Source organism: Grampus griseus, assembly GCF_964374135.1.
Source record: "Grampus griseus genome assembly, chromosome: 14".
Classification (NCBI taxonomy): Eukaryota; Metazoa; Chordata; class Mammalia; order Artiodactyla; family Delphinidae; genus Grampus; species Grampus griseus.
The window spans coordinates 29,609,482-29,632,815 of NC_139008.1; the positions used below are offsets into that span (position 1 = coordinate 29,609,482).

The 23,334-nt window shown below is 47.2% G+C and overlaps 1 protein-coding gene across 3 annotated transcripts in view; it reads left to right on the top strand.

The window, feature by feature from the left end:
- The window catches only part of TXNDC11 (thioredoxin domain containing 11), a 68,821-nt gene extending 45,499 nt beyond the window's left edge, over positions 1 to 23,322 (top strand). Inside the window, exons 8-13 of one of the 3 annotated variants that reach the window (XM_082671127.1) lie at positions 1,676 to 1,876; positions 7,772 to 8,564; positions 10,859 to 11,001; positions 11,947 to 12,056; positions 15,697 to 15,777; positions 19,784 to 23,322. In XM_082671127.1, the coding sequence (XP_082527253.1) occupies positions 1,676 to 1,876; positions 7,772 to 8,564; positions 10,859 to 11,001; positions 11,947 to 12,056; positions 15,697 to 15,777; positions 19,784 to 20,426 (1,971 nt within the window). In that variant the 3' untranslated portion in view covers positions 20,427 to 23,322. The remainder of the gene's footprint in view (positions 1 to 1,675; positions 1,877 to 7,771; positions 8,565 to 10,858; positions 11,002 to 11,946; positions 12,057 to 15,696; positions 15,778 to 19,783) is intronic. The other 2 variants (XM_082671125.1, XM_082671126.1) reach the window with 2 other exon arrangements.
- Positions 23,323 to 23,334: the final 12 nt, after the last annotated feature.

A 23,334-nucleotide genomic window follows, 5' to 3' on the forward strand; every position in this document is an offset into this window, starting at 1 on the left:
TTTCTCCTTTAGCTGATGAAATGGATTTTGAAGTTCTTGTCAAGTCACAGTGAGAAGTTGTTGGCTTTCCGCCCCAGAGAGCCTCGTTTTCCATTGTTGTCTTTGTTCCCTGATTTTATTTGCTTTCTGGTGGACCAGCCCCAACTCAGCTATTTCTGAGCTTTTGACCTGTATCCTGCTTAGTGCTGTGCTTCTGCTCTGTTTATTGCTACTTCCTCAGTCTCAGCACTGAGTTTATTTTTCTTCAGTATTTTCTCTCTCTGACTTCATTGATGGTGTCAGTGACTTACAGGTCGAGTGAAGACCAGATCTCCCGTACCCAGTGTGCCCAGCCCTTTAATCCCACGCTCCCCTCGGCTCAGTGTGCAGACCTCATGCTGTTAGACCCTCCTGGGGGGCGCCCTCAGTGCCAGTCACCCTGGCTTCTGCATATCTCTGTATCCCAGATGGCTTTACTTCTCGCAGTTTATATTCCCAAAGTCAAATGTATTTCTGTGTTTTCCAGATAGAAATGTTGATTATGTTTTTTCAGACTCCCACCATCCCACTTTGGGAATCACTGCTGTGATGGTTTCTCCGACCACCCACCCACTCTCCTTGTTTCTCTGTCTAAGCTTCTTTTGACTTCATCTGCCTTTGCTATCCTTTTCCTTCATCCTTCCTTTATAGCATGCTATACAACCAACATATATCATGTTTATGTATAGTAAAGGGTACTGAGGAAGAAATTTAAAATAGACGGAGAAAAGAAGGTAGGACTGAGAATGATACTGAAAAAGATACTGGGTTTACTGCATCAGTTCCATACTTTTTAAGGTTGGTTGGTTGGTGTAGCAGCAGAATTCCTTTTAGCAAATGAAATAATACTGGGATACCAGTATTTTTAAAAAATAAAAGCAGTAGACATCTTTGTTGTAAGCCAATTTAAACCTGTATTTTGGGGAGTGTAAAATACCTCATTTTGTGGAACTCTCCAAAGCATTCTGTGGGGAGTTTTGTTTGAAACCCAGTGATTTATATCACTGGAATTTCAAAAATAATTTAATGTTGACGTACTCTTGATTATTATAGGAAAACAAAGCAAAAAATCTAGGTGTATCTCTCCTTCATTCTGTACACATAAAATGTGACCCGTGGCCTTGTACAAGTTCTAGGTTACTCATGGATTCATGCAAATATTTGTTGAGTTCCCGCTCTGTGCCAGGTGTTCTGGTCACTGGGGGTACATGTGAGCAAGGCAGATCCAAACTTCTGCCCTAACAGAGGGTCCCCAGGGACCAAGTTAAACATGATTTTACCAAGGTAAAAATTATCCTTGACTCCATCATTTCTGTTCCCTTAGAGCTCCCCTTGCGCAGGGTGGTAGAGGTCATTGTTGCCAGCAGCAGGCAAGGAGGCTTATTTGTTGATAGACGAGTCTGTCTAAAGGGAAAAAGATGAACCACATGATATGCAAGTCACCTCTTACAGCTGCTTTTGCTTTTCCGAGCTGCTTGTGAGGAAGCGCTCTGTCTGGAGAAGTAGAGCCAGGGTTTAGCTGCACAGGCAGGGACAGGTCGTGTCACTGCTCTGAGCCTCATTTTCCTCACCTGTGAAGTGTGGGGTTGAGGACGGGGCTGAGGATGTGCTTTGATCCTGCCCTGCCTTTTATCCTCTGTGCGTTTGTCCTTCCCAGGTCTTTCCCAGGGAGGTCATCAACTACACAGCTGAGAACATCTATAAGTGGGCCTTAGAAAACCGAGAGATGCTCCTTCGATGGCTGCGGCCCCACGGCGGCAAGAGTCTCCTGCTGAACAATGAACTGAAGAAGGGACCAGCACTTTTTGTATTTATACCTTTTAATCCCTTAGCCGAAAGTCATCCTTTAATAGATGAGGTAAGAGTCATAATGGTAAAAGGTGTCTCATAAGGAGTCGGAGAAACTCATTAACTTAGCCTTTTCTCATTCCGCAATCAGAGTAGTTTCCCCTAGCCGCCGAGCGGCTGCCAGGAGCAGCTGCTGCGTTTCTGTGGCGTTACTTCTTTCTCCTATAAGTGAGCAGGAGAGCCCGTGCCTTGGGTAGGACTCACCACAGCCTCTCTGGCCACATTACTGACAGCTGCTCAGGTCTGCTGAGTCGGAGGGGACAGGGAAGGCAAACTGTGCCTCTCTGGAAAAGGACCAGATGGCTCTCTTCCTGCGGTGATGGATGCCCGGGAGAGGGGCAGAGGGGATGGTAGGGTTTAGTGTGGCAGGGTTTAGTGTGGCCTTTGGGATTCTGTTGTCGCGGGGGTTTGATCAGACTGTTGGCCCTGGCCACTCTCAGCCCAGCAGCCAGCAGCAGTGGTGGTGACCTTGGGATCCCATGTTTTTCTAAACCTTGCATGTCTCACAGAGCAGTTTTCGGAGACAACCGCCATCAGGAGTCAGCCCCTCCCTGCTGCCTTTTCTGCTTCATCTGGTGCATTCACTGTCTCTGGGTGTGAGTTTATTTTATACATGGGATTGTTCGAGGCACTTAGAGCAATAACAATCAGCCGAGAACGCCTGGGATTGCTAAATTGGATTTACTGGGAGTTTTATTTTTTCCTTCCCTCAAGGATCCCTTAATTGGCCCAAACCAATTTCAGACAGCCAGTGAATCACTGGCCAGGCTGCCTAGATGCGGCCTCTCCCAAGCCCTCCACATGAGCCTGATGGCCTGCTTTCCTGAGGGAGCGGGGAGGCAGGATTCTCCTTTCCTGAGGGAGCCGGGAGGCCAGGCCAGACCCTCACTTGGCTGCTCTGGAGCCTCTTTGTTGCAGTTAGTATCCCTGCTGGGGGCCTTCTGAGTGAGCGCTGCTCCCATGGCTTAGAGGGGGAAAGGAGAGAAGGTGAAATAGCTTTGTTTTTTCTCTGATTAGGGAGGACTTGAAGTAATAAGACTTAATTTCTTTAGAAAATCTTCACTACACAGTTATTTTATGAACTAAGACACTCTAGTATTAAGAGCCCTTAAAGCTCTTTGTAGGAAAGGTGGGGTTTTCAACCAAGGTATTAGCCATGGTTGTGGATTTTTACTTTAACTTTTAAAGTTTCCTCCTGGAGAATTCTGTCTTGTCTGGGCATGTCGGGGTTCTGGGTTGTGTGGTATTTTGTGACTGGAGCCCAGTTTCTCTGGGGGGTTGTGCTTGGATTTAGACACCTGGTGGGAGACACTTGCTTTCCAACTCTTTGTTTCTGGGTGAGTGTCTCCCCCATCTCCCTGTACTCCTCTGTCTTTGTTTATCAAGGTTTTGCCCACAGCTCCTTTCCTCCAGGCTCTCAGTGTCCCTGTGAGCTGAAGAGAGTCCCTTAATCGCAGCCTGTGGTTAAACCAGGTGGCATCTTAGTGTTATGGATTACTCAGCCAAGTGCAGTACATTTCCCTGTTCATTTCAGGCCCCTTTAGCAAACGTTTATGGAGCACTGTGCCCGGGAGCCACGGTGGAGAAAGATGGAGAAGGCAGAGCCTTGGTCTCATGGTCTCAGAGGCCTGTCTGGTAGGGGAGCAAGAACCTGCTTGTAATTCAAGGCAGAGTGTGCTCAGCCCCAGGAGGAACTGGAGGAGAGTGGGTGCTGTCCTGGGAAGCTGGGGGCTGGGCAGGAGGGAGGCAGGAGGGGGCTGTGGGAGGGATGAGTGTTTGAGACAGGCCTTCAGGGGTGGCTAGAATTGTGATGGGCTGAGAGCAACTTAAGGGAAGGAATAGCCTGAGCAAAGGCACGGGGGTGGGCAGGGGGCGACGGGTTTAGATATTAGGAAATAGGACAGGTTGTATGGTCTCCATAAAGAACTGATTGAAGAAGACCCAGAAAAAAAACGCTGGAGGAGAGGCTTTTGGGTGCTTCTTTGAGGACTCCAGGATTAATCGTAGCCGTCAAAGTCTGATAATGGAGCGCTGTCAGCAGAGCTGTGTTACCATTATTAAAGTTTTCCTAGCAGCCGTGTTCCAGAAAAGTGAGAAGTAGGAAGATGCTGAACTTGGACAGTGGTGTTGGGGATGGGAAGTGGGGGTGTGACCATGGAAAGTGTGACACAGTGACTAGAAGTAAGGAAGTCATCCTTGGGGTTGGGCAGGGTGGGAGGGGTGAACACCTCCCTTACATGAGGGTGAGTTCTAAACTCAAAGGCTCCTTGACCCCAAAAGAATTTAAGCCTTAAGCCTTATTTTTCCATTTATGCTTTTAGGCCCAACTTTGGGCAGGCGATGGAGGAGGCCTGCCTTGTCGAGAAGAGAGTGGTCATTGTAGAGTCGGGGCAGGGGAGTCAGTCAGTAAGGGACGGCCATGTGGGGACTGCCCTGTGAGGCCCAGGCCAGCACCAGGCAGCTGCTCTTCCACACATGTGCCCCACCCTGCCCCCGGGAGAGCACAGCCTGCACCGCGCACGGAGTCAGGCCCCTGACCCCAGCGTCTCCAGAGAGTCCCGGAGAGCTCATGAGACATCTCAGTGTGCTTATCAAAAGAAATTCTTAGCGCAGCCAGAAGAGACTCTGTGTGGGTTCTTAGCTTGTTTTTTTGAATTATTTTTATTATTAATTAATTTTATTTTCGGCTGCATTGGGTCTTCGTTACTGTACAGGGGCTTTCTCAAGTTGCAGCGAGTGGGCTTCTTACTGCGGTGGCTTCTCTTGTTGTGGAGCACAGGCTCTGGGCGCACGGGCTTCAATAGTTGCGGCACGCAGGCTCTAGAGCGCAGGCTCAGTAGTTGTGGCGCACAGGCTTAGCTGCTCTGCGGCATGTGGGATCTTCCCGGACCAGGGCTCGAACCCGTGTCCCCTGCATTGGCAGGTGGATTCTTAACCACTGAGCCACCAGGGAAGTCCCGGGTTCTTAGCTTTCACAGCGCTGCTCTGAGGCGTCCACTGCGTACGAGTCTAGGGGACAAAGGCACCTTGTCCAGACTTACAGATTTCTCCGATTAACGAAAATGGAAGGAAGCATTTATAGTGCAAACATTTAAAGTTTTTTGCCAAATTTTCCTTATTCACATGAAATTAAATGTGACATCAAGTGATTCATATACGGGATGTAACTGGAGTGCCTTTTCAAAACTGCCTGTTATGAAAACGGAATATAACAGTAAAAACTGGTTCAGTTTATAGGAGAAAACTAAGAACTCCTCACTTTTCAGGGGCATTACTGTATAAAATATTTTCTTCACTTAAGAATATCCTTTACACGGCTGCTTTGTTTGTGAGAGACATTAAGAATGAAAGAGATGAGGAAGGAAGACCCCGTAAGGAGTTTTGCTCTCCTCAGTGTACTCCTACTTGGACTTTTCATAAAAATCCATGGCAAATACAGACGTCCCCTGGTATCCACAGTGGGGTTGGTTCCAGGCCCCCTGCAGGTACCAAAATCCAACATACTCAAGTTCCATGTGTAAAATAGCATAGTATTTGTATATAACCTATGCACATCTTCCGTATATTTTAAATCGTCTCTAAGATTACTTATGATACCTGATATAATATAAATGGTATGTAAATAGTTGCCTATGTGCAGCAAATTCAAGCTTTCTTTTCTGGCATTTTTCCCCCTGAATATTTTCGATCCATGGTTGTTTGAATTGCAGATACAGAACCTGAGGATATGGAGGGCTGACTGTACTTGAATTTTTGTGGGTTTTGGTGGGGGGGACTGGGGGTGGTAATCTATTATGTCTTTGAATATAAAGTAGTACCAGGATGGGGCATGAGGGCAGCTGGGCTATTTATGAATCACACGGGCTTGACCTTTTTAGCGTAATGTGCTGTCAGAGCCTTATCCTTTAAAAAGGGCTGAGATGTTTTTGTGCGGGGGCAAAAAACCAAAACACTGGTTTATCATCTGAAGTAACCATTTTTATGAAGAACTATTCAAACAATCTGTTTTTCTGTACAAACGCATATGTCTTAAATTAACTCTGTCTATAAGTATCATATGTTATAAAATTTGGGTTTTCTTTGAAATTGGAAAAGCACTTATTAAATGGTTTTCTCACACACAAACACACACACACACTCTTTTTTTTTTTTTTTTTTGCGGTACACGGGCCTCTCACTGTTGTGGCCTCTCCCGTTGCGGAGTACAAGCTCCGGACGCACAAGCTCAGCGGCCATGGCTCACGGGCCCAGCCAGTCCACGGCATGTGGGATCTTCCCGAACCGGGGCACGAACCCGTGTCCCCTGCATCGGCAGGCGGACTCCCAACCACTGCGCCACCAGGGAAGTCCCCCCCCCACACTCTTTAATGAAACAAAATCCTGAGTGACTTGACACCTTTTAACTAACCTTGGTGGGATTTAAGTTAGCACACAGTTCTATTTTAGGGAGTATAAATGCCTTTGGATTATAATGACTTGCTCATCTTTTTCATTGACGTGGGGTGGCTGTTGGGTGGTGAAAGGTACTCAGTTCGGAAATGGAAGAGCCTTGGAATGAAATGTGAATCTAAATGGCTAACACTGGTCTGAGCGTAAAGGGGTTCATCTCCCCGAGAAGCGGGAGCATGTACTTATCCTGAGATGCCCTTCGTTCACCAGCTGTTTATCGACCATTTGTTATGTTTCAGGCTCTGAGCTAGGCTGCGGGGATAGCAGGATAAATCAAACATGGTCCCTGCCCTTGAGGATCCTTAAGCCTGTGGGGAAGAGGGATGTCTTGACAGACAGTTGGGAGACTGTCTGGGAAGGGCTTCTGGGACTAACCCTGAAGATGTAGACTCTTCATGGGGGAGGGTGGGGGTGTTAGCTTTGTTGGAGCAGCCATCCTGGTGCAGGGTCTTGGGGAGAGTGTTGAGGTTTGTCAGATGGAGGAGGCCCCAGCCAGGCCTCTGAAGGCAAGGCATTGTGGAAGGGCCTGGCTGGTGTAAAGGTGGTGGGGTGACACCGGAAAGGCAGACTCAGGTCAGATTATGTTAGGGTTACCCTCCAGGTAATAGGGAGCCGTCGAATGTCATTTAGCAGAGGAGTCTCCTGCTTAGGGTGTATTTTTAAAAATAAGTGTTGGCAGTGTGGAGGCTCAGTTAAGGCGGAGGAGAGAAAACGGGGGCACTCTGTGACACATGAGAGCCTGAGTTGAGGCAGTGACTGTGAGGGTGCAAAGGGGGGCCGCTTCGTGATGCTGAAGTCAGAGCTGGCTGGATTGGAGGCTTGGGTGATGCAGAGGAGAAATTGAGGGTTAGCTGATTTTTCCAGTTTGTTGATGCCATTTTCTAGAAAGGGTGGTACAGGGGGAGGAAGGCGAGATGGTTGAGTATGGTTTGGAAGAGGCTGAATTCGTAGCCTCCTGTGAGGCATGAATTTATTTGGAAACATATGCTGTGAAATATTTGATCCACTTGTTAGGTGGATCAACAAGTGGATCAAATATTTGGGAAATTTTTAGACTTAAGATGAAGAAAGAAGACATCGTCTCGAGGAGTTTTAAGGATGTAAAGGAAAGTGCACTCAACTGGGCGTTGAGATTTAAATTCTGTTCCTGGTTCTTCGATGTGTGTTGTGGCGTGAGCCACTTCACCCCATCACGGGGTAGACTGACATCTCCCTCTAAGACCCCTTCCGTCTCTGAACAGGCGGTTCAGTATTTGTTAACAGAGTGACAGAATCTGAAAAATAACCCAAACCTCTTTATTAATAGCTTTTGGTGTGACAGCTTCCTGTTTGGTGCTGTGTTTCCAGCCAGGGTTCCTTCTTGTGAATCAGACAAGATGCTTTCCAGGTCTAAGAGCCACGGGGTCTGTCCCTCAGTCACCGCCACACCTCTCATGAGCTCTGCCCTGTGTTTCAGATCACCGAAGTGGCCTTGGAGTACAACAACTGTCACGGGGACCAGGTGGTGGAGCGGCTCCTTCAGCACCTGCGGCGAGTGGACGCCCCGGTGTTCAAGTCTCTGGCGCCTGAGCCCCCAGCCCAGCTGCCGGACCCGCCGCTGATAACGGAGTCCCCCTGCTGCAACACCGTGGTGCTGCCCCAGTGGCACTCCATCTCCAGGACCCACAACGTGTGTGAACTGTGTGTCAACCAGACTGCCGGCGGCCTCAGACCAAGCTCGGTCGGCATGCCCCAGTGCAGCTTTTTTGAGATGGCAGCAGCTCTGGATTCTTTCTACCTCAAGGAGCAGACCTTTTATCATGTGGCATCAGACAGCATAGAATGCAGGAATTTTCTAAGTTTCTATAGCCCTTTCAGCTACTACACTGCATGTTGCAGGACCATAAACAGGGGCGTGACAGGCTTCATTGATTCTGAACAAGATGTCTTTGAAACCCCGACCATTGCATTTTCTTCCCTTGAGAAGAAATGTGAGGTTGATACCCCAAGCTCCGTTCCTCACATTGAGGAGAACAGGTATCTCTTTCCTGAACTGGACGTGGATAACGCAAGCTTCATAGGCCTGAGCTGCAGAACCAACAAGACCCTGAACATCTACCTTTTGGATTCCAATTTATTTTGGTTGTATGCAGAGAGGCTGGGTGCTCCGAGCACTGCTCGGGTGAAAGGATTTGCTGCAATTGTTGACGTGAAAGAAGAGTCTCATTATGTCCTGGATCCAAAACAAGCTCTTATGAAGTTCACCCTAGGTACTGTGGGCAGTTTCCTTCCCCAAACCTAATGCTTTGCTTAACTTAACATAGGTAACTTTTATTTAGGGATCTCATTACGGTTGGCTCTTAGCGCATTTGAAATCTTTAAACTGCAGCTGGTCATAATTTTAAAAGAAGCTAATTTTGTATATTAAATGGAACAGAAACTTCCTAACTCCAAATTTTGGATAAGTTTTTCACTTAGCCCTTGGGGGCTAAGAGTCCAGCGTTCCTGATCGGCAGCGCCTGCCGCATTTCCATGGTGGCACGAGCTGCGGCCGGGGGGGAACCTGGCCTCTGTGACGGACAGGGTGGTGGAGAGTGGGTCGGGTGGTAACTCCCCAGGGACTGATGAACGTGAGCCCCAACAGCGGCTTCATTCGAAAGATACTTAAACAGAAAGCAGTGAAACGATAGAACCACCTGGCCCCCCTTTTTGTCTCACAGGTTTAGCTGTCCAGGCATCAAGGCCACCAGACCTAGTTTGTTCTGCTGCTCTTTCATAACAAGTTGAGAAATGCTGCTCTGACCTTGGGTGCCTAGATTGTAACAAACAAGTGTCAAGTGCAATACGTCTCAGGTTGCAAACCAGCAAAACCCACTTTTTTGGGGGGGGGCGTGGCGGGTAAGTCCCCATTATGGGAGTGCATCCGAGAGCTTGCCCTTAGGCTTGGCAGCAGCAGTGAACTAACCGTTGCTGTCCTTTTCCCAGGGCTTTGCTGCCATCCTTGATGTGCACACAAGGAAGTGAGAATTCAAAAGCCGTGTTAGTTCAGCCTCGTTGGAAACATGGGGGAAAGTTAGCATTTGCCAAATGGAGACAGGAGGAATTTGGTGGGGAGGGAAACCTTTTATTTTCAAGTTTTGGAGAGTATGAAAGCAAGAGTAAACTCAAAGCCCCTAAATGATAGTCATTTTAGCTGCCGTCCTTTAAGTCCAGGTGAAGCTCGTTTCTTATGTTAGACACGTTAAAAGGCTTATGTTAATAAAAGGCTTTATGTTATAAACACAAAGCCTCCTGAGTGCTTAGAGGAACCCTGTGACCAGTCACTTTATGAAGTGTGTACTCTTTTGATACTACAAATTGCTCCTAATTCATGTTTCCTAGTTACATTTTACTGTACTGAGTTTTCTGAAAATGAAATAAGCCTGTATTTTTAACGTAAGTGTTTATTGGATTTTCCTGCATTCTGTTCTAATACTCAAGCATTCAGTGAGCTAGCTTGTGATGTGTGCATCCTGAATTTAATGGTAATCTGAAAAAAGCCTTCTTCCGATTTCTTTTCATCTTCTCTTATCTCCTCTGAAACATCTAGCTCCGTTGTTCTTTGTGCTGTGGTTGGTGACAAAATTTGTCAGGGTCCTCATCCAAAAACATTCACTGTGCATCGTTGTTGTTTTGGAGAGTTGACTCTTAAGTCAGCTGTCTCTGGGTCAGTTTCAGAATTTAGGCTTCATTCAGATTAGTAAATAATTCTTGGTTTTATGTTTCAAAAACCTAGCCAACTAAGTATCAGTCAGGTGTTGATGACGGATTCTCTTCACAAGACCTTCCTCCTTTCCTCCGCCCTCCACAGAACATATCATTGTTTACTAGGGCCTCGCAATGGAGAGAAAAAAGAAGAAAAAAAGAAGTGAAACTCAGATTAGTGCTGCTTCAGATGATACAAAGGAATCTGAAGATAGTAGAGTTGGTGGGGAGGGTAAAACTGTTGCTTCAGGTTAGGGTTTGGGATTATTTATGGGTTTTATTTATGTGTTTTTCCACTAAATATAGTTGAGTTTATTTTTCTTAACCTTTTAAGAAAGAAACTTGAAGGACTTTAATAAAGGAAACAAAAACCGTAGCTCCTTATCTTTAAATTAATGAGTATTTAAACACCTTCCCCATTACAGTAGCTTGTGCAATTACTGCATCGGTAGTTATGCTTAAAGGTCTTGGTACAGTTGAAATCTCCATGGTGGCGTGTTGATGACTTATACAGGCTCAGGTGTCCATTTGTGGACCAGTGTTGTTTTTAAAAGGAGCATCGAATTCCTAGTCCCTGCATAGTAGAACACGGGACACCGAGTGGTGCTTTGTTAGCTAAAGTGCTGTCTGCTGAGTTACTACTGCCAAAGCTACCCCCTGTCCCCCCGGGTGGCTTCGTTCAGGGTTTTGCCTGTAGGTGAAGTGTTAAAAATGTGGGCCTGCGAAGCCAGCCCAATTTTTTAGATGTGGAGTTTAAAGTAGGCCAACTACTCTCCTTGTACTGAGAGAAGAACTGATCTCATTTTCTCCTTATTTTCAGAGTCTTTCATTCAAAACTTCAGCGTTCTCTACAGTCCCTTGAAAAGGCATCTTATTGGAAGTGACTCTTCACAGTTCCCATCTCAGCGTTTAATCACTGAAGTGACAACGGATACCTTTTGGGAAGTAGTCCTTCAAAAACAGGTATAGAATCATGAGCGAGGCAAAAATCAAGCCATCTGTCCCTATTATAATAATTTCCAAAGCTGCAGTCATCGGGGTGAGCAGTTGGGTTTTTTTGGTTTGCTTGTTTTTTAAATTAATTAATTAATTTATTTATTTTTGGCTGTGTTGGGTCTTTGTTGCTGCGCGTGGGCTTTCTTTAGTTGCGGCGAGCAGGGGCTACTCTTCATTGCGGTGCGCAGGGTTCTCATTGCGGTGGCTTCTCTTGTTGCAGAGCACAAGCTTTAGGCACGCAGGCTTCATTCAGTAGCTGTGGCTTGTGGGCTTACCTGCTGCGCGGTATGTGGGATCTTCCCAGACCAGGGCTTAAACCCGTGTTCCATGCATTGGCAGGCGGATTCTTAACCACTGCACCACCAGGGGGTGGTTGGTTTTGATGTACAAAAGATTGACCACATGACAGTCTTACTGCAGAACATGTGAATTACATGGTGGTTTTGTGATTGTAAAACGTCCTTAAGAAAGCACATAGGGCTTCCCTGGTGGCGCAGTGGTTAAGGATCTGCCTGCCAATGCAGGGGACACAGGTTCGAGCCCTTGTCTGGGAAGATCCCACATACCACAGAGCAACTGAGCCCGCACGCCACAACTACTGAAACCCGGGCGCCTAGAGCCTGTGCTCCGCAACAAGAGACACCACCGCAGTGAGAAGCTCGCGCACTGCATCGAAGAGTAGCCCCTGCTCGCCGAAACTAGAGAAAGCCCGCGTGCAGCAACGAAGACCCAATGCATCCAGAAATATAAATAAATAAATTTATTTTTTTAAAAATCACATAATTGAAAATACCTGAAGATTAAATTTTCACTGTAATTTGTGCATGAGCAACATTCATTGAATGCCTGCCCGGTTCTAAGCACAGTGAGGACCTGAGCAGCCCAGTAACAGCCGTCTTCCTCTTCCCATAGGACGTGTTGCTGCTTTATTATGCACAGTGGTGCGGCTTCTGTCCAGCCCTCAATCACATCTTTATCCAGCTAGCTCGGCTCCTGCCTGCAGATACATTCACTGTGGCAAGGTAAGGAAGCCCGTGCTGCAGCGCTGTGTGCCTGCCTTGACTCCTCCTTACAGCTTAGCCATTATGGCCTGCAAGGGTCTGCCCATTTTCTGTTGACCTTGGGTAAGATTTGGTTGATTGTCAGCTTAAAGCTGTGAGCAAAACCTCATTGGAGCCAAAGTTTTCCTGATGAATGCTAAGTGTTTCTTCCATGATGTTGAGTGTATTTAGTCCTGATGGAGTTCATAGGAGGGTGAGTGCAGCTCTGAGGGATTAGTGCTGACTTGGTTGCTCGGATAGCCCCCCAAGTGGCCAGCTTTCTGGAATACATGGCACTGGGGCCTTGGCCCAGCAAAAGGGGGCCAGTCCCTGGTGTGCTGCCAACCAGCCCTGGGACCTGGAGCAAATCTCCCCACCAGGTCTCCTTTCCCTCCTCATTCCTAAAAGTAAGAGGCAAGATTGGCTGATACCTGCATGTTCTAGTTTTGTGATTCCTTGGTACTGTATGTGTATGTGTAGCAAACAAAAAAATGTTAAACCATTGTTTTGTAAAAACAAGGCTCAAAGAGTTTTTGGATCAGGTAGTAGGCAGTCTGAGATGAAAATTATTTAGATTTAAGCTATATCTTCTCCCCACCACCCAAAAAAAAAAAAAACCTTCAGATAGAATTTAAATATAAAAGATCAAATCATAGAAAAAAATAACAGAAGCTAGAATATTGGATTTGCTAGTTCCTTTGAGAGGTGAAAACTTGCCAAAATGAAGCAGTTGAAAAAATAATGCAAGAAAAATGAACAGATTTCACTAGAAAAATGTGCAACGAAAATAAAACTGACAAAAGGACGATAGCTGTATTTTACAGCATATATGTCTTACCTTTTGTGTATGCTGTAAGTAATGATTAGAGCCACACTTGAGGAGTTACTATGCTGCGAGATTTTTGTATATACATATTATCTGACTTAATCCTTAGAGCATTCAGTGGAGCAGGTATGATTACCACTCTCTTTCTACTGAGGAGGAAACTGAGGCTCAAAAGGATTAGGCAGCTTGCCCAGAGTTACACAACCTGTAAATGAGGGAGCAGGATTCAGAAGCAGGTGTTCATGCTCCAGACCCTGAGAAATTAAAATGGTTTAAGAAAACTGCTGAGAGCAAAATGTGGTTTGTACATATAATGGAATATTATTCCACCCTAAAAATTAGGAAGGAAATTCTGACACATGCTGCAACATGAGTGAACCTTGAGGATATTAATGCTGAGTGAAATGAGTCACAAAAGGACAAGCACTGTATGGTTTCCCTTATATGAGGCACCAAGAGTAGTCAGATTCATAGAGACAGCAGAATGGTGGTTGCCAAGAGATGGGGGGAGGGGAGAAGGGGGAGGAGTTGTTTAATGGGGTCAGTTTCAGTTTTGCAAGATGAAAGAGCTCTGGAGATGGATGGTGGTGATGGGTGCACAGCATTATGAATGTACTTAATACCACTGCACTGTACACTTAGAAATGGCTAAGATGGTAAATGTTATGTATATTTCACCACAATTTTAAAAAATGGGGGATGGAGGGAGAAACAGCTGAGGACTGCCATGTGAAGAAAGGTCATGAACAGCTTTTCATGTAAGAGAAGAGAGTAAATAAACAAGTGGGGAAATTATAATCTAGTAAATGTACATCAAAACAATAACAAAGTGTCATTTATACTTATTAAATTAAGGAATACTCTTAAGTGGTAGAATCTTGTGTTGATAAAATAAAATTGGCACAGTCAGATGTAGCTAACAGAATAAGTAAATTGGCATAAACTTTTTGGAAAGCATTTTAACAACATTTTAGCAAAAATGGTTATACATTTTTGATCCAGCTAATTTCACTTTGGGGAATTAAGGAAGTAGGACTTGCAGAGAAGCATGTGCTGGTCATTGCAGCATTATTTATGTCCAACAGTAGAAAAATGGTTAAGTAAATTATGGTTGGGCATTTGATGGGATTTTTACCCCTTTGTTAGGACAATGCTTTTCATACAATTAACTGAAAAGAATAGAGTATGAAATATGATTTCTGCTCTTATCAGTATGTAGGCATATACACCAAATCCTGAATGAGAATCCCAGAAAGAAGGTCCCAATCAGCACAATGGGATTCTGAGTGGATGTTTACAAATGTTTTTCTTTTAATTTTACAGTTTGGTTTTTCTTTGAAGTAAAAATCAGGAGAAAGAAACACTTGATTATAGAATAAACTGTTCAACACCATTTGTTTAAAAAATAGAAACTCTGGGCTTCCCTGGTGGTGCAGTGGTTGAGAGTCCGCCTGCCGATGCAGGGGACACAGGTTCGTGGCCCAGTCCGGGAAGATCCCACATGCTGCAGAGCAGCTGGGCCCGTGAGCCATGGCCGCTGAGCCTGCGCGTCCAGAGCCTGTGCTCCGCAACGGGAGAGGCCACAACAGTGAGAGGCCCGCATATGGCAAAAAAAAATAAAATAAAATAAAATAGAAACTCTGATGTTCTAGGTAGGCTTTCACAGACAGAGAGGCAGGAGTACTGTTCTGTTAATGAAGCTATTTAAAACCATTATGATTTGGTTATGTCTTTTTTTTTTTTTTTTTTTTTTTGTGGTACGTGGGCCTCTCACTGTTGTGGTCTCTCCCGTTGCGGAGCACAGGCTCCGGACGCACAGGCTTAGCGGCCATGGCTCATGGGCCTAGCCGCTCCGCGGCACGTGGGATCCTCCCAGACTGGGGCATGAACCTGTGTCCCCTGCATCGGCAGGCGGACTCTCAACCACTGCGCCACCAGGGAAGCCATGGTTATGTCAGTTTTTTTTCAAAGTGTATTTCATCCTTTTGGACAAACTCAAGGCACTGATTTCCCCCCCTCCCCACTCTGCCCCCAATTATACTTCTCTGAAGACTCCTGTCAAGTTAATGATTCAAAACATTTCCACCTTTTTTATGCACTATTTGTGAATATTGACACCTGGCTTAGCAGCCCTGCTGCTTCGCTTCCTCCTGGGATGTTCCTTTTGCTGCAACTGAGCAGTCCCTGGGGGCAGGTGGGGAGACATTCCTGCAGGCCCAGCTTAGTGCGGACTGCAGGAGGGGCCCCCACCTAGTTCAGTGGTAATTAAGCACAGGTTGGCTCATTTAGCACAGATGTCATTTGCTGTATTAGAAAATTCATCTAAAATCTGCTAAGAAAATACAACTTTCTTGGCCTCTGTCTAGACTTAACAGAATATAGAATATAATCTTCCTTATCTTGTTTTCTTACGTTTTCAGAGGCTCAATGTGTTTTGCTCAATGATTTCCTTTTTCCAGAGCTGATCCAACGGTTAAGGTACTTGCCCAGATTTGGTCAGGTGCGTGGACTACTCCTGAGGTGTCAGTGAGGCTTTTTTGAGGGGGGATTCTACATTTACTTTCAAGACATGACATTTCCCTCAGTGAGTTAGGTGGACAGTTGCACGTCCTGGAAGTCTCGCTGCTTCTCCCACAAGCTGTGCCTGCCTTATACCCAGTGGTGCACTCACCGCCAGGGGCCAGTCTTGTGTGGGCGCAGACAGTGCCCTGGGTTCTTCAATTATTTGAGAAGATCCTTTCAAGTTGGAGTTTCTTGGGCTGATCTTTTGCTTTTTCTGTTCTTTCCCTTTGCCAGGATTGATGTATCTCAGAATGACCTTCCTTGGGAATTTATGGTTGACCGTCTTCCTACTGTCTTATTTTTTCCCTGTAACAGGTAAAGCTGAAGTTTTTCAATATTTGGGCAGATGGGATTCTTTTGCTGAACATGAAATGGGTTTAAGGTACTTCACAGAAGTGAAGTGTACATCATTACTTATTACTAAAGTATTTAGAATAAAATGTTCAAAAAATGTGCCACTGGGAACCAAGGGTAAAAGGACTTTGGTGTCATGATGTCAGGTGTGGTAGTTTTTTTAAGTTTGCCCCCTCCCAGAGTGTGTTTTACACGAGTATGAATGTGGCCACTGGAACTTGTTCACCTTCTTGGCCTTATGAGCACACAGTGAGTGCTGAGATTGACAGCAAAGAGCCCCAGGTTCATGTGGGGCAAAACAACAGCTTACTGTTGGGCCTCACAGGGAGTCAGGCCCGGCCTGCCCGCTTCTACATGAGTCATTTGTCATTGAGCCCTGCGGATGGCCACCTCGGCCCCCTGGTAGAAGGAGGAAACAGAGGCCCTTCTACCCACTGCACCCGCATACTGGGGCTCAAGAAGCCTTCTCCCCAGGTGTGCAGACTTCTGTGAATGTCACCTGACGGGGCTGTCACCTTGATCTCTTCACATTTGTCTAAGTGGTGCTCCAAGGTGAGTGATCAGGGCAGCTTCCCTGAAAGCCCAGCGAGCAGGGATGGGCCGTTAGCAAGGGGATGTGACCTGGCAGTTAGCGAATGTGGATCCAGATGTTTTGGTAGAAGGGAAATTAACTCTTGGCCTTTTAAAGCCTGATAAACCAGATGTTCTCTTGGTACAGATTCCTGTTTGTTTTTAAAAGGATGGGTCCTCAGGGACCCAGTCACATGGCTTTGACAATATCTTTATAGGGAAAAGCATTTGCAGGATGATTTTAGTGACGTTCCCTAACTCACATGTCTTCTATTCTCTGGCGCTCGCTTTTACCGTTTATTGCAGCCACTGCCATGCTCTTCATGCTTCTCTAGGAGAGTGCTTCCTTCATGTGTACTGAATCATTTCCTTGGTTTTTCCCCCTTATCTCAAAGAATTTTTGCTGGAATACTTCCTGTGGTAGTAGGGTCTTGTCAAATCACACACTAAAAACAGAGTGTGACTCACCCAGTTCTACTGCTGACTGTATTGTGACGAGCCTTTTTCTTTTTAAGAAGTGTCTCAGGCAGGTGCCACACGGTCCAGGAACCGTGGACAATAACACAAGTAATTTCATTGTGTGTGGGACAGAGGTGGGGCATGAAGTTTAACACACCATAATTTTCAAATTTCAATCATAGTTGGAAAAAACATTGACGTCGTAATACCCAGCACATGCCTTTGCACAAAGAGGTTCTCAGCAGCTGGAATTGTTTCGCGTTTGGGTTGAGTGCCTTTCATTCTGAGGTTGCCTGATGGAGTCAGCATAGAGATGAGCTCATTTTCCATGCCCTGCAGGAAGGTCGCTGCTACAGCCTCTTCCTAGTTCCCTTGTATTGAAAAGTCAAGAAAGTAAATACTGAATAGTAGACTGTCCAGTTCCATTCTAATGCAGAGAACTTGGTAAGCCAAAGCCTTACTGCTTTGCAATGGAATTTTTCTTATTTCCTAAAAATAAATGGTAATCAGAAGTGAAGCAAGCTCTTCATTAACTGGTCTAAAGTGAGTGTTCAGTTCACTCAGAAGGTAAAGGGCAAAAAGCTGACAGCTCACAAAAGAGGAAACGAAAAACTGATAACGAGCAGTAAGACCTTCTTCACAGGGCACATGCTTATTTTTAGTGAAAAGAATATAAAAGTATATATGCGTTTTGGTAAAATATAAATTTACACATGCACTGGGTTAAAATGTGTGCAGAAGGGAAGGTGTCAAGATGTTGACGATAATTTTGGAGGAGTGAAGGTTACCAATGGTCACAGGGTTGCCTCTTGTATGCTTTTTATATCCTTTGCAAATTGTACTCAGTGAGCACGTTGTTTGTATTTTATGATCATGAAAGAAACCATAGGAAGGAGCTTGTCCTCTGCCACAGTGCACAGCCTGGACTACCTCCTGCTCCCAGCAAGGCTGCCTTCTTGTGCAGGGGCACCTTAGAACCACTCTTCTTCTCCCACTCTGTGTGACGTTCCAAAATGCAGGTGCTCTGGCCCGGCCCTGGGCCAGGAGATCAGAAGTGGGTGGGGGGTTCATTCTGATGTGTCCCCTGGGGAAGAACCTCACTTCTTTAGAGGAGCAGCCCACCCTCCCTCAGTATTATAGCCCCTCTTTGGAGCAGATAACTTATACCCCATTGGTCATTTTGTATTTAGCCTTTTACACGCTAGAGGTGCGTACACATACTCCTGGTGAACTTAGACCAGAGTCAAATAAACAGTGGGACCTTTTACCACTACACTTTCAAAATGATTACCATTTTGGAAGCAGTTTGTTGACGCTCTGTATCCTTGCTACTTCTAAGAAGTTTGAAAGCATTTTAGCACACCCATCAGGTAGGTTCATGGAGATTGCTCCAGAAACTCTAAAATAGCATGTTTACCAGTATCGTTTTCTGTCCTATAAATGTCTCCAGATACACGCACTAAGCTCTTTGCTGGGGATGATTCACATTTGCTCTGTCCTAGAAGACCAGGTTGTGTTGCAGAACTTAGGGGTGGATCCAGCCTCTGCTTGTCCATCCTCACCCACACTTCACAGGGGCCAGGATGTTCTTAGTTGTCAGTTGAATGACTGGGAGGCCCCACTTGGAGAAAGCGTACATGTTAAGAAAACGATGCTTTAAAGGAAAACGTGGTTATATACTTACCCCCAAAGTTTAAAAATTGTTCCATTTATCTGAAAGTTTCCATAAACATATAAAATGGGACATACCTGACTTTAATTTCCCTGTGATTTTTATTTCATAGGGAAAGGGCTACTCTTTGATAGAACACCTTTTGTCTTTTCTTAGGTGTTTGGCCACTGGCTTTGTGTGTGGAGAGGGTGTGCAAGCTCTTAATGAGGGATTTCTGGTCAGTTTCTCTAAGGAACAATGTGGTTGGTTTTTTTTTTTTTTCAAGCTAACATTCCCTGAGCCTTCAGGTAACTCATGCAGTCCTTACAGCAGTCCTCTGAGGTAGATGAGACTCATATTCCCCCCTTTACAGACAAGGCAGTGCAGGCCACAGAGGAGTCCTGTGAGGCCCCAGAGGCGGGTGGGCCCCGGAGTCGTGCCCTTCACCTCCACTCCTTTAACACTGGATGGTGTCTGCCCCCCTCATGCTAAAGCTGCTGGTTTGGATTTATTGCAGCCAGGTGGTGTATACACAGGTAAATGTATCTGTGGTAGAAATTTTGGTCATCAGACAATTGGATGACAAGTTCTAAAAAGGAAATTTGTACATCAGGACTTGCAGCAAAGCTTTGGGGAAAATCCCCTTCATATGTCACCCTCCTTCCTTATTCTCTGCTCTCAGGGCCCGGCAACCTTAATTCCTCAGAGCCCCTTGGTCTGTTTGTCAGGGGTGGGGCTCCAGTAGCACCTCCACCATCGTGACAATAAAATGTGTCTCCAGATGTTGCCCAGTGTCCCCTGGGGAAGGGAGGGTACAGTTACCCCAGTTGAGAACTCTTGCCTCGGATAATGTGTAATAAATGCTTGCTGAAGAGCCAGGCTGAGTGTTGGAGGTTTTTCCTGTCTCGCCAAGCATTGTCGATGGCCACAATAGTGACATGGGTGGCAGTCCTGCCCCCGGACACCCTTCCTGACGCGCCACTGGGCGTCTGAGAGCACAGGGAGGCCGCTCTGCCCTGAGTTCTTATCTTTCTTGGAAGGTTGTGAACAGAAACTGAGCTCTTTGTCCTCAGGAACAGACACACCTTTGAGATAAACCACCTTAATTACAGAAGCAGCATATGGGACATCCTCAGCTTTGTAGAAATTTTTTTGCCAGATGACATTTTCCATGCTGACTTCCTTTTGGTAGGAAATAAGCAGCTTGACCTTCGGCGGCAGTCTGGTTTTGGACTAAGAATGTTGGTGTGACTCTCTTATCTTTGACTCCTTTCCCCTTCTCTCCAGAAAGGACCTAAGTGTGAAATACCCCGAAGACCTTCCCATCACCCTTCCAAATCTGCTGAGGTTCATTTTGCATCACTCAGACCCTGCTTCTGCCCCCCAGAACTTGGTTAACCCTCCTACCAAAGAGTGTCTTCAGAGAGAGGCCGTCCTGCAGCAGGGGCACATCTCCCATCTGGAGAGAGAGATCCAGAAGCTGAGGGCGGAGATCAGCGCCCTGCAGCAGGCGCAGGGGCAGGTGGAGGCCCGGCTCTCGAGCGCGCGTAGGGATGAGCAGCAGCTGCGGCGGCAGCAGCACACGCTGGAGAGGCAGCACAGCCTGCTCCAGCTGCACAGCGAGCAGCTGCAGGCCCTGTACGAGCAGAAAACCCGGGAGCTTGAGGAGGTGGCCCGCAAGCTCCAGGAGCTGGCCGACGCCTCGGAGAACCTTCTCACTGAGAACACGTGGCTCAAGATCCTGGTAGCCACCATGGAGCAGAAACTGGAGGGCAGGGACGGGGCCGAAGACCGTGCTCCCCTGGATGAGGTGCGATTGGACTACCACAAGCCCTCGGGCACCCCCCGGCTACCAGCCAGCACCCCTCCGCCTTCCAACGTCAGCTCCACGCTGGCCTCCGAAAGGAGCACTGAGAACAGGACAGACTAACTTTGAAAATAACATGAAGAAATCAGAGGTGAAGACTATACATTGCGAATATATTTATGCAAATTTTATTGAAATTTATTGTAAATAAAGATTTTCTCAGTGGTCTAGAAAATCAGCTTGAATGTCATTCAGCTTTTATTGAACAGGGATGACATCCCCTCCACTTATTGCACAAACTTGGTAGCTTTGAGACAAAAACAGTAGCACAGTCCACTTGAAGATTTGTCTGAAAAGTTAGTCCATATTTTAGTGGCTCAGCGTCGGCGTTCCCTCCCCATCCCCCTGCTGTTGCTTCTGCGATGACATGCAGAATGAAAGGCTAATGTCCTGACTGACTAGTCAGAAAACTTGGACACAACAGTTGGGCTATTCAGAAAGAATTCAATGAGAGGTCATAACTTAACTAAGCCATTTGAGTGTGTGGCTCTGGTGTCTATGCTAAAAAAAAGTAGCTGTTGACCAAGAACAGTGAGAGCTGTTATGTGGTTGGTCACCAGTTCTGCAGGCACTTCCACTTGCCTCCAGAGACCCCACTAGTGCCCCACCATGCCCTTGACCCTCACCTGGCACTGACACCGTGCTGATGGGCCTGATGCAAATGGCACAGATGTCGTGGGATAAGGAACCTCCAGGACTGAAACTGAGGAGAAAGTGATGCCTCATCTTTTCAAAACCGAAACTGCACCGGCCATGGTAAGAAGCTCAGGGTGAGTTTGACAGTCAAGCAATGGTCATTTTCAGGGTCAGGCTCAGGGACTGAAAATGCAAGGCCCGGGAGCTCCTCGGTTACTTGGGTAAAGGACAGACAGCCTTAGGTGCAGGCTGCCGGCTGCAGAAAGTAGAGGTAGAAAGCCTGAAGTTCTGAAATGTGAGGGGAATGGATCGAACACCCCTACACCTGCCCCATTTTTCTTATGTCCTTCATTAGGAAACACACCTTCTCCCTGACCTTCCAGTTGACCCCTTTAGAACTTCTGACCCCTCCTCCCGCCCACACCCTGTGTGCTGCTTACAGGGCCTTCTGCTAGTCTCCAGCCTGACTCATGCTTGGCCATCCCCAGGTGGGGGCCAAAGGCATTTCCTCCCCTGTACTAAAGCCCGGCTGCCTCCTAAGGATTCCTTAGTAGCCCACCTGTGCTGTCTCAATCCTGCCTTCAGCTCAAATGGCCTAACTAGCTACTCCTCCCCTCCCCCCAAGCTATACACCTTAATGTTTGACCGTTAATTTAGGGGTACGCCGCTAAAAGGAGTGTTCCTTAAGCTCCCTACTAGGGGTTCTAGAAAGTTGATTAGTTCAACATGCTTTTTAGAGGAGATTTGGATGAGGCCAGAGGAGCCGCCTTCCGCCCGACCAGGAGGCCAGAGCTTTGAGGGGGAGCTGGGAATAGGGGGCAGCCCCTGGCGACCTGGGAGCTCCCTGCCCATGCTGCTGGCAAGGCAGCTCAAGTGCTGAGGGCCAGCGCTCCCCAGCTCACCCAGAGCTGGCCTCCAGTTTATTCCCGAGGATGCAGACACAAATCACATTTTAATCATGATAGTTTAGGGTGTGCTTACAGTGGTGGGATTAAAAACCTAAGCAAGTTCACTGAAGTATACACAAGGGACATCTCGGAGGGGCAGGGTGGGAATCACTGGCCTGACCAAGAGCCACCAAACTCCTCACCTTTTCGAAAACCAAATCCTGAACCTGAAACTCCCTCTTCCCCCAGCCCCCTCCCCTGGGTGCCCACTAAGCACAGGCTGCTGGGGGCTCCTGTGTGTACAGGCACACAAGGGTGACACTTGGCGCTCTCAGAGTAAGGTCAGGGTACCCTCCTAGGTGGCCCACCTAGGAGGTGGAAAATGAAATCCAGGACCCAGCAGGTGGGTGGGAATCTGGGAGGAAAGGAAGCGAATTTGTGAAAAGGGCAGGGGGAAGAAACCAAGCACCCCCCACCACCCCCTCCAGTGCAGAAGATATTAAATACAACAACAAACAAAAACCACAATGTTCTGTCCTTCCTGGGCCAACTGGGTTTGGGATTCAGGTAGCCACCGCGGCTCTGGTGTTTCTAGCGAAGCCTGTGCTCAGTAAAGCTGGGTGGGGGGCAGGGTGCTCAGCATGCTCAAGACCACGGGGGCCAGAAACTGCTCGGCCACTAGGATGCCTGGCAGCCTTGGGACTCGGGCCTCGGGCCCTGACTCGTCCTTCACCGGCTCCCAAGCAGCTGCAGTAGCTTCCTTGCAATCACTCCACTAGCAACAGGAACTGGCATTTACAACCTCATCTACCTAGAGCAGGAGAGGGCGGGACGTGCTGCTGCTCCCATTCATTGCTCACAAAGCAGAAATCGCCAAAGCACCCCAACAGGTTAGCTGCGAGACTTAAAGCCGACGTGTCACGTTCTCTACATACACACGTGTATCTGAGGCCCCCGCCAAGTGCAATGTGGGCCTTACAAGTCTAAGACCCCCCCTCCCGCCTTGACTCAGCTCAGCGTTAGTACGGACAGTCCCATGTGCTCTATATTTTTTAAAAAATCAGCAAGAGAGGCTTAAGCACGTGCTTCTGGGGCCTATTTACAGTTCACAGGCTTGTGAGCTCACGCGTTACAGTAGTAGCTCCATCAAAAACAGGCTCAGCTAAACATTCAAGTAACAAAAGCGCTGTGGGGCCATGAGCCCCAGCAAGGTCAGGCCTGCCCACTGCCTGCAATGGGCAGTCCTACCAGGAGGCTGAGGGGTTGCCCAGTGCCACTGAGCCCTGGCTCAGGACCGCCGGGACCCCAGGAGTCGGTGCATGCGATGACGAAGTCCGGTGAGGCCATGCCAGCAAGCGTCAACCCTTCCTCTCAGATGGTAGCACGTCTGTGGTTTCGCCCCTACTGCGCCTCTTGGCTGGCGGCAGACAGGTCCAGGAGCCTCCGCA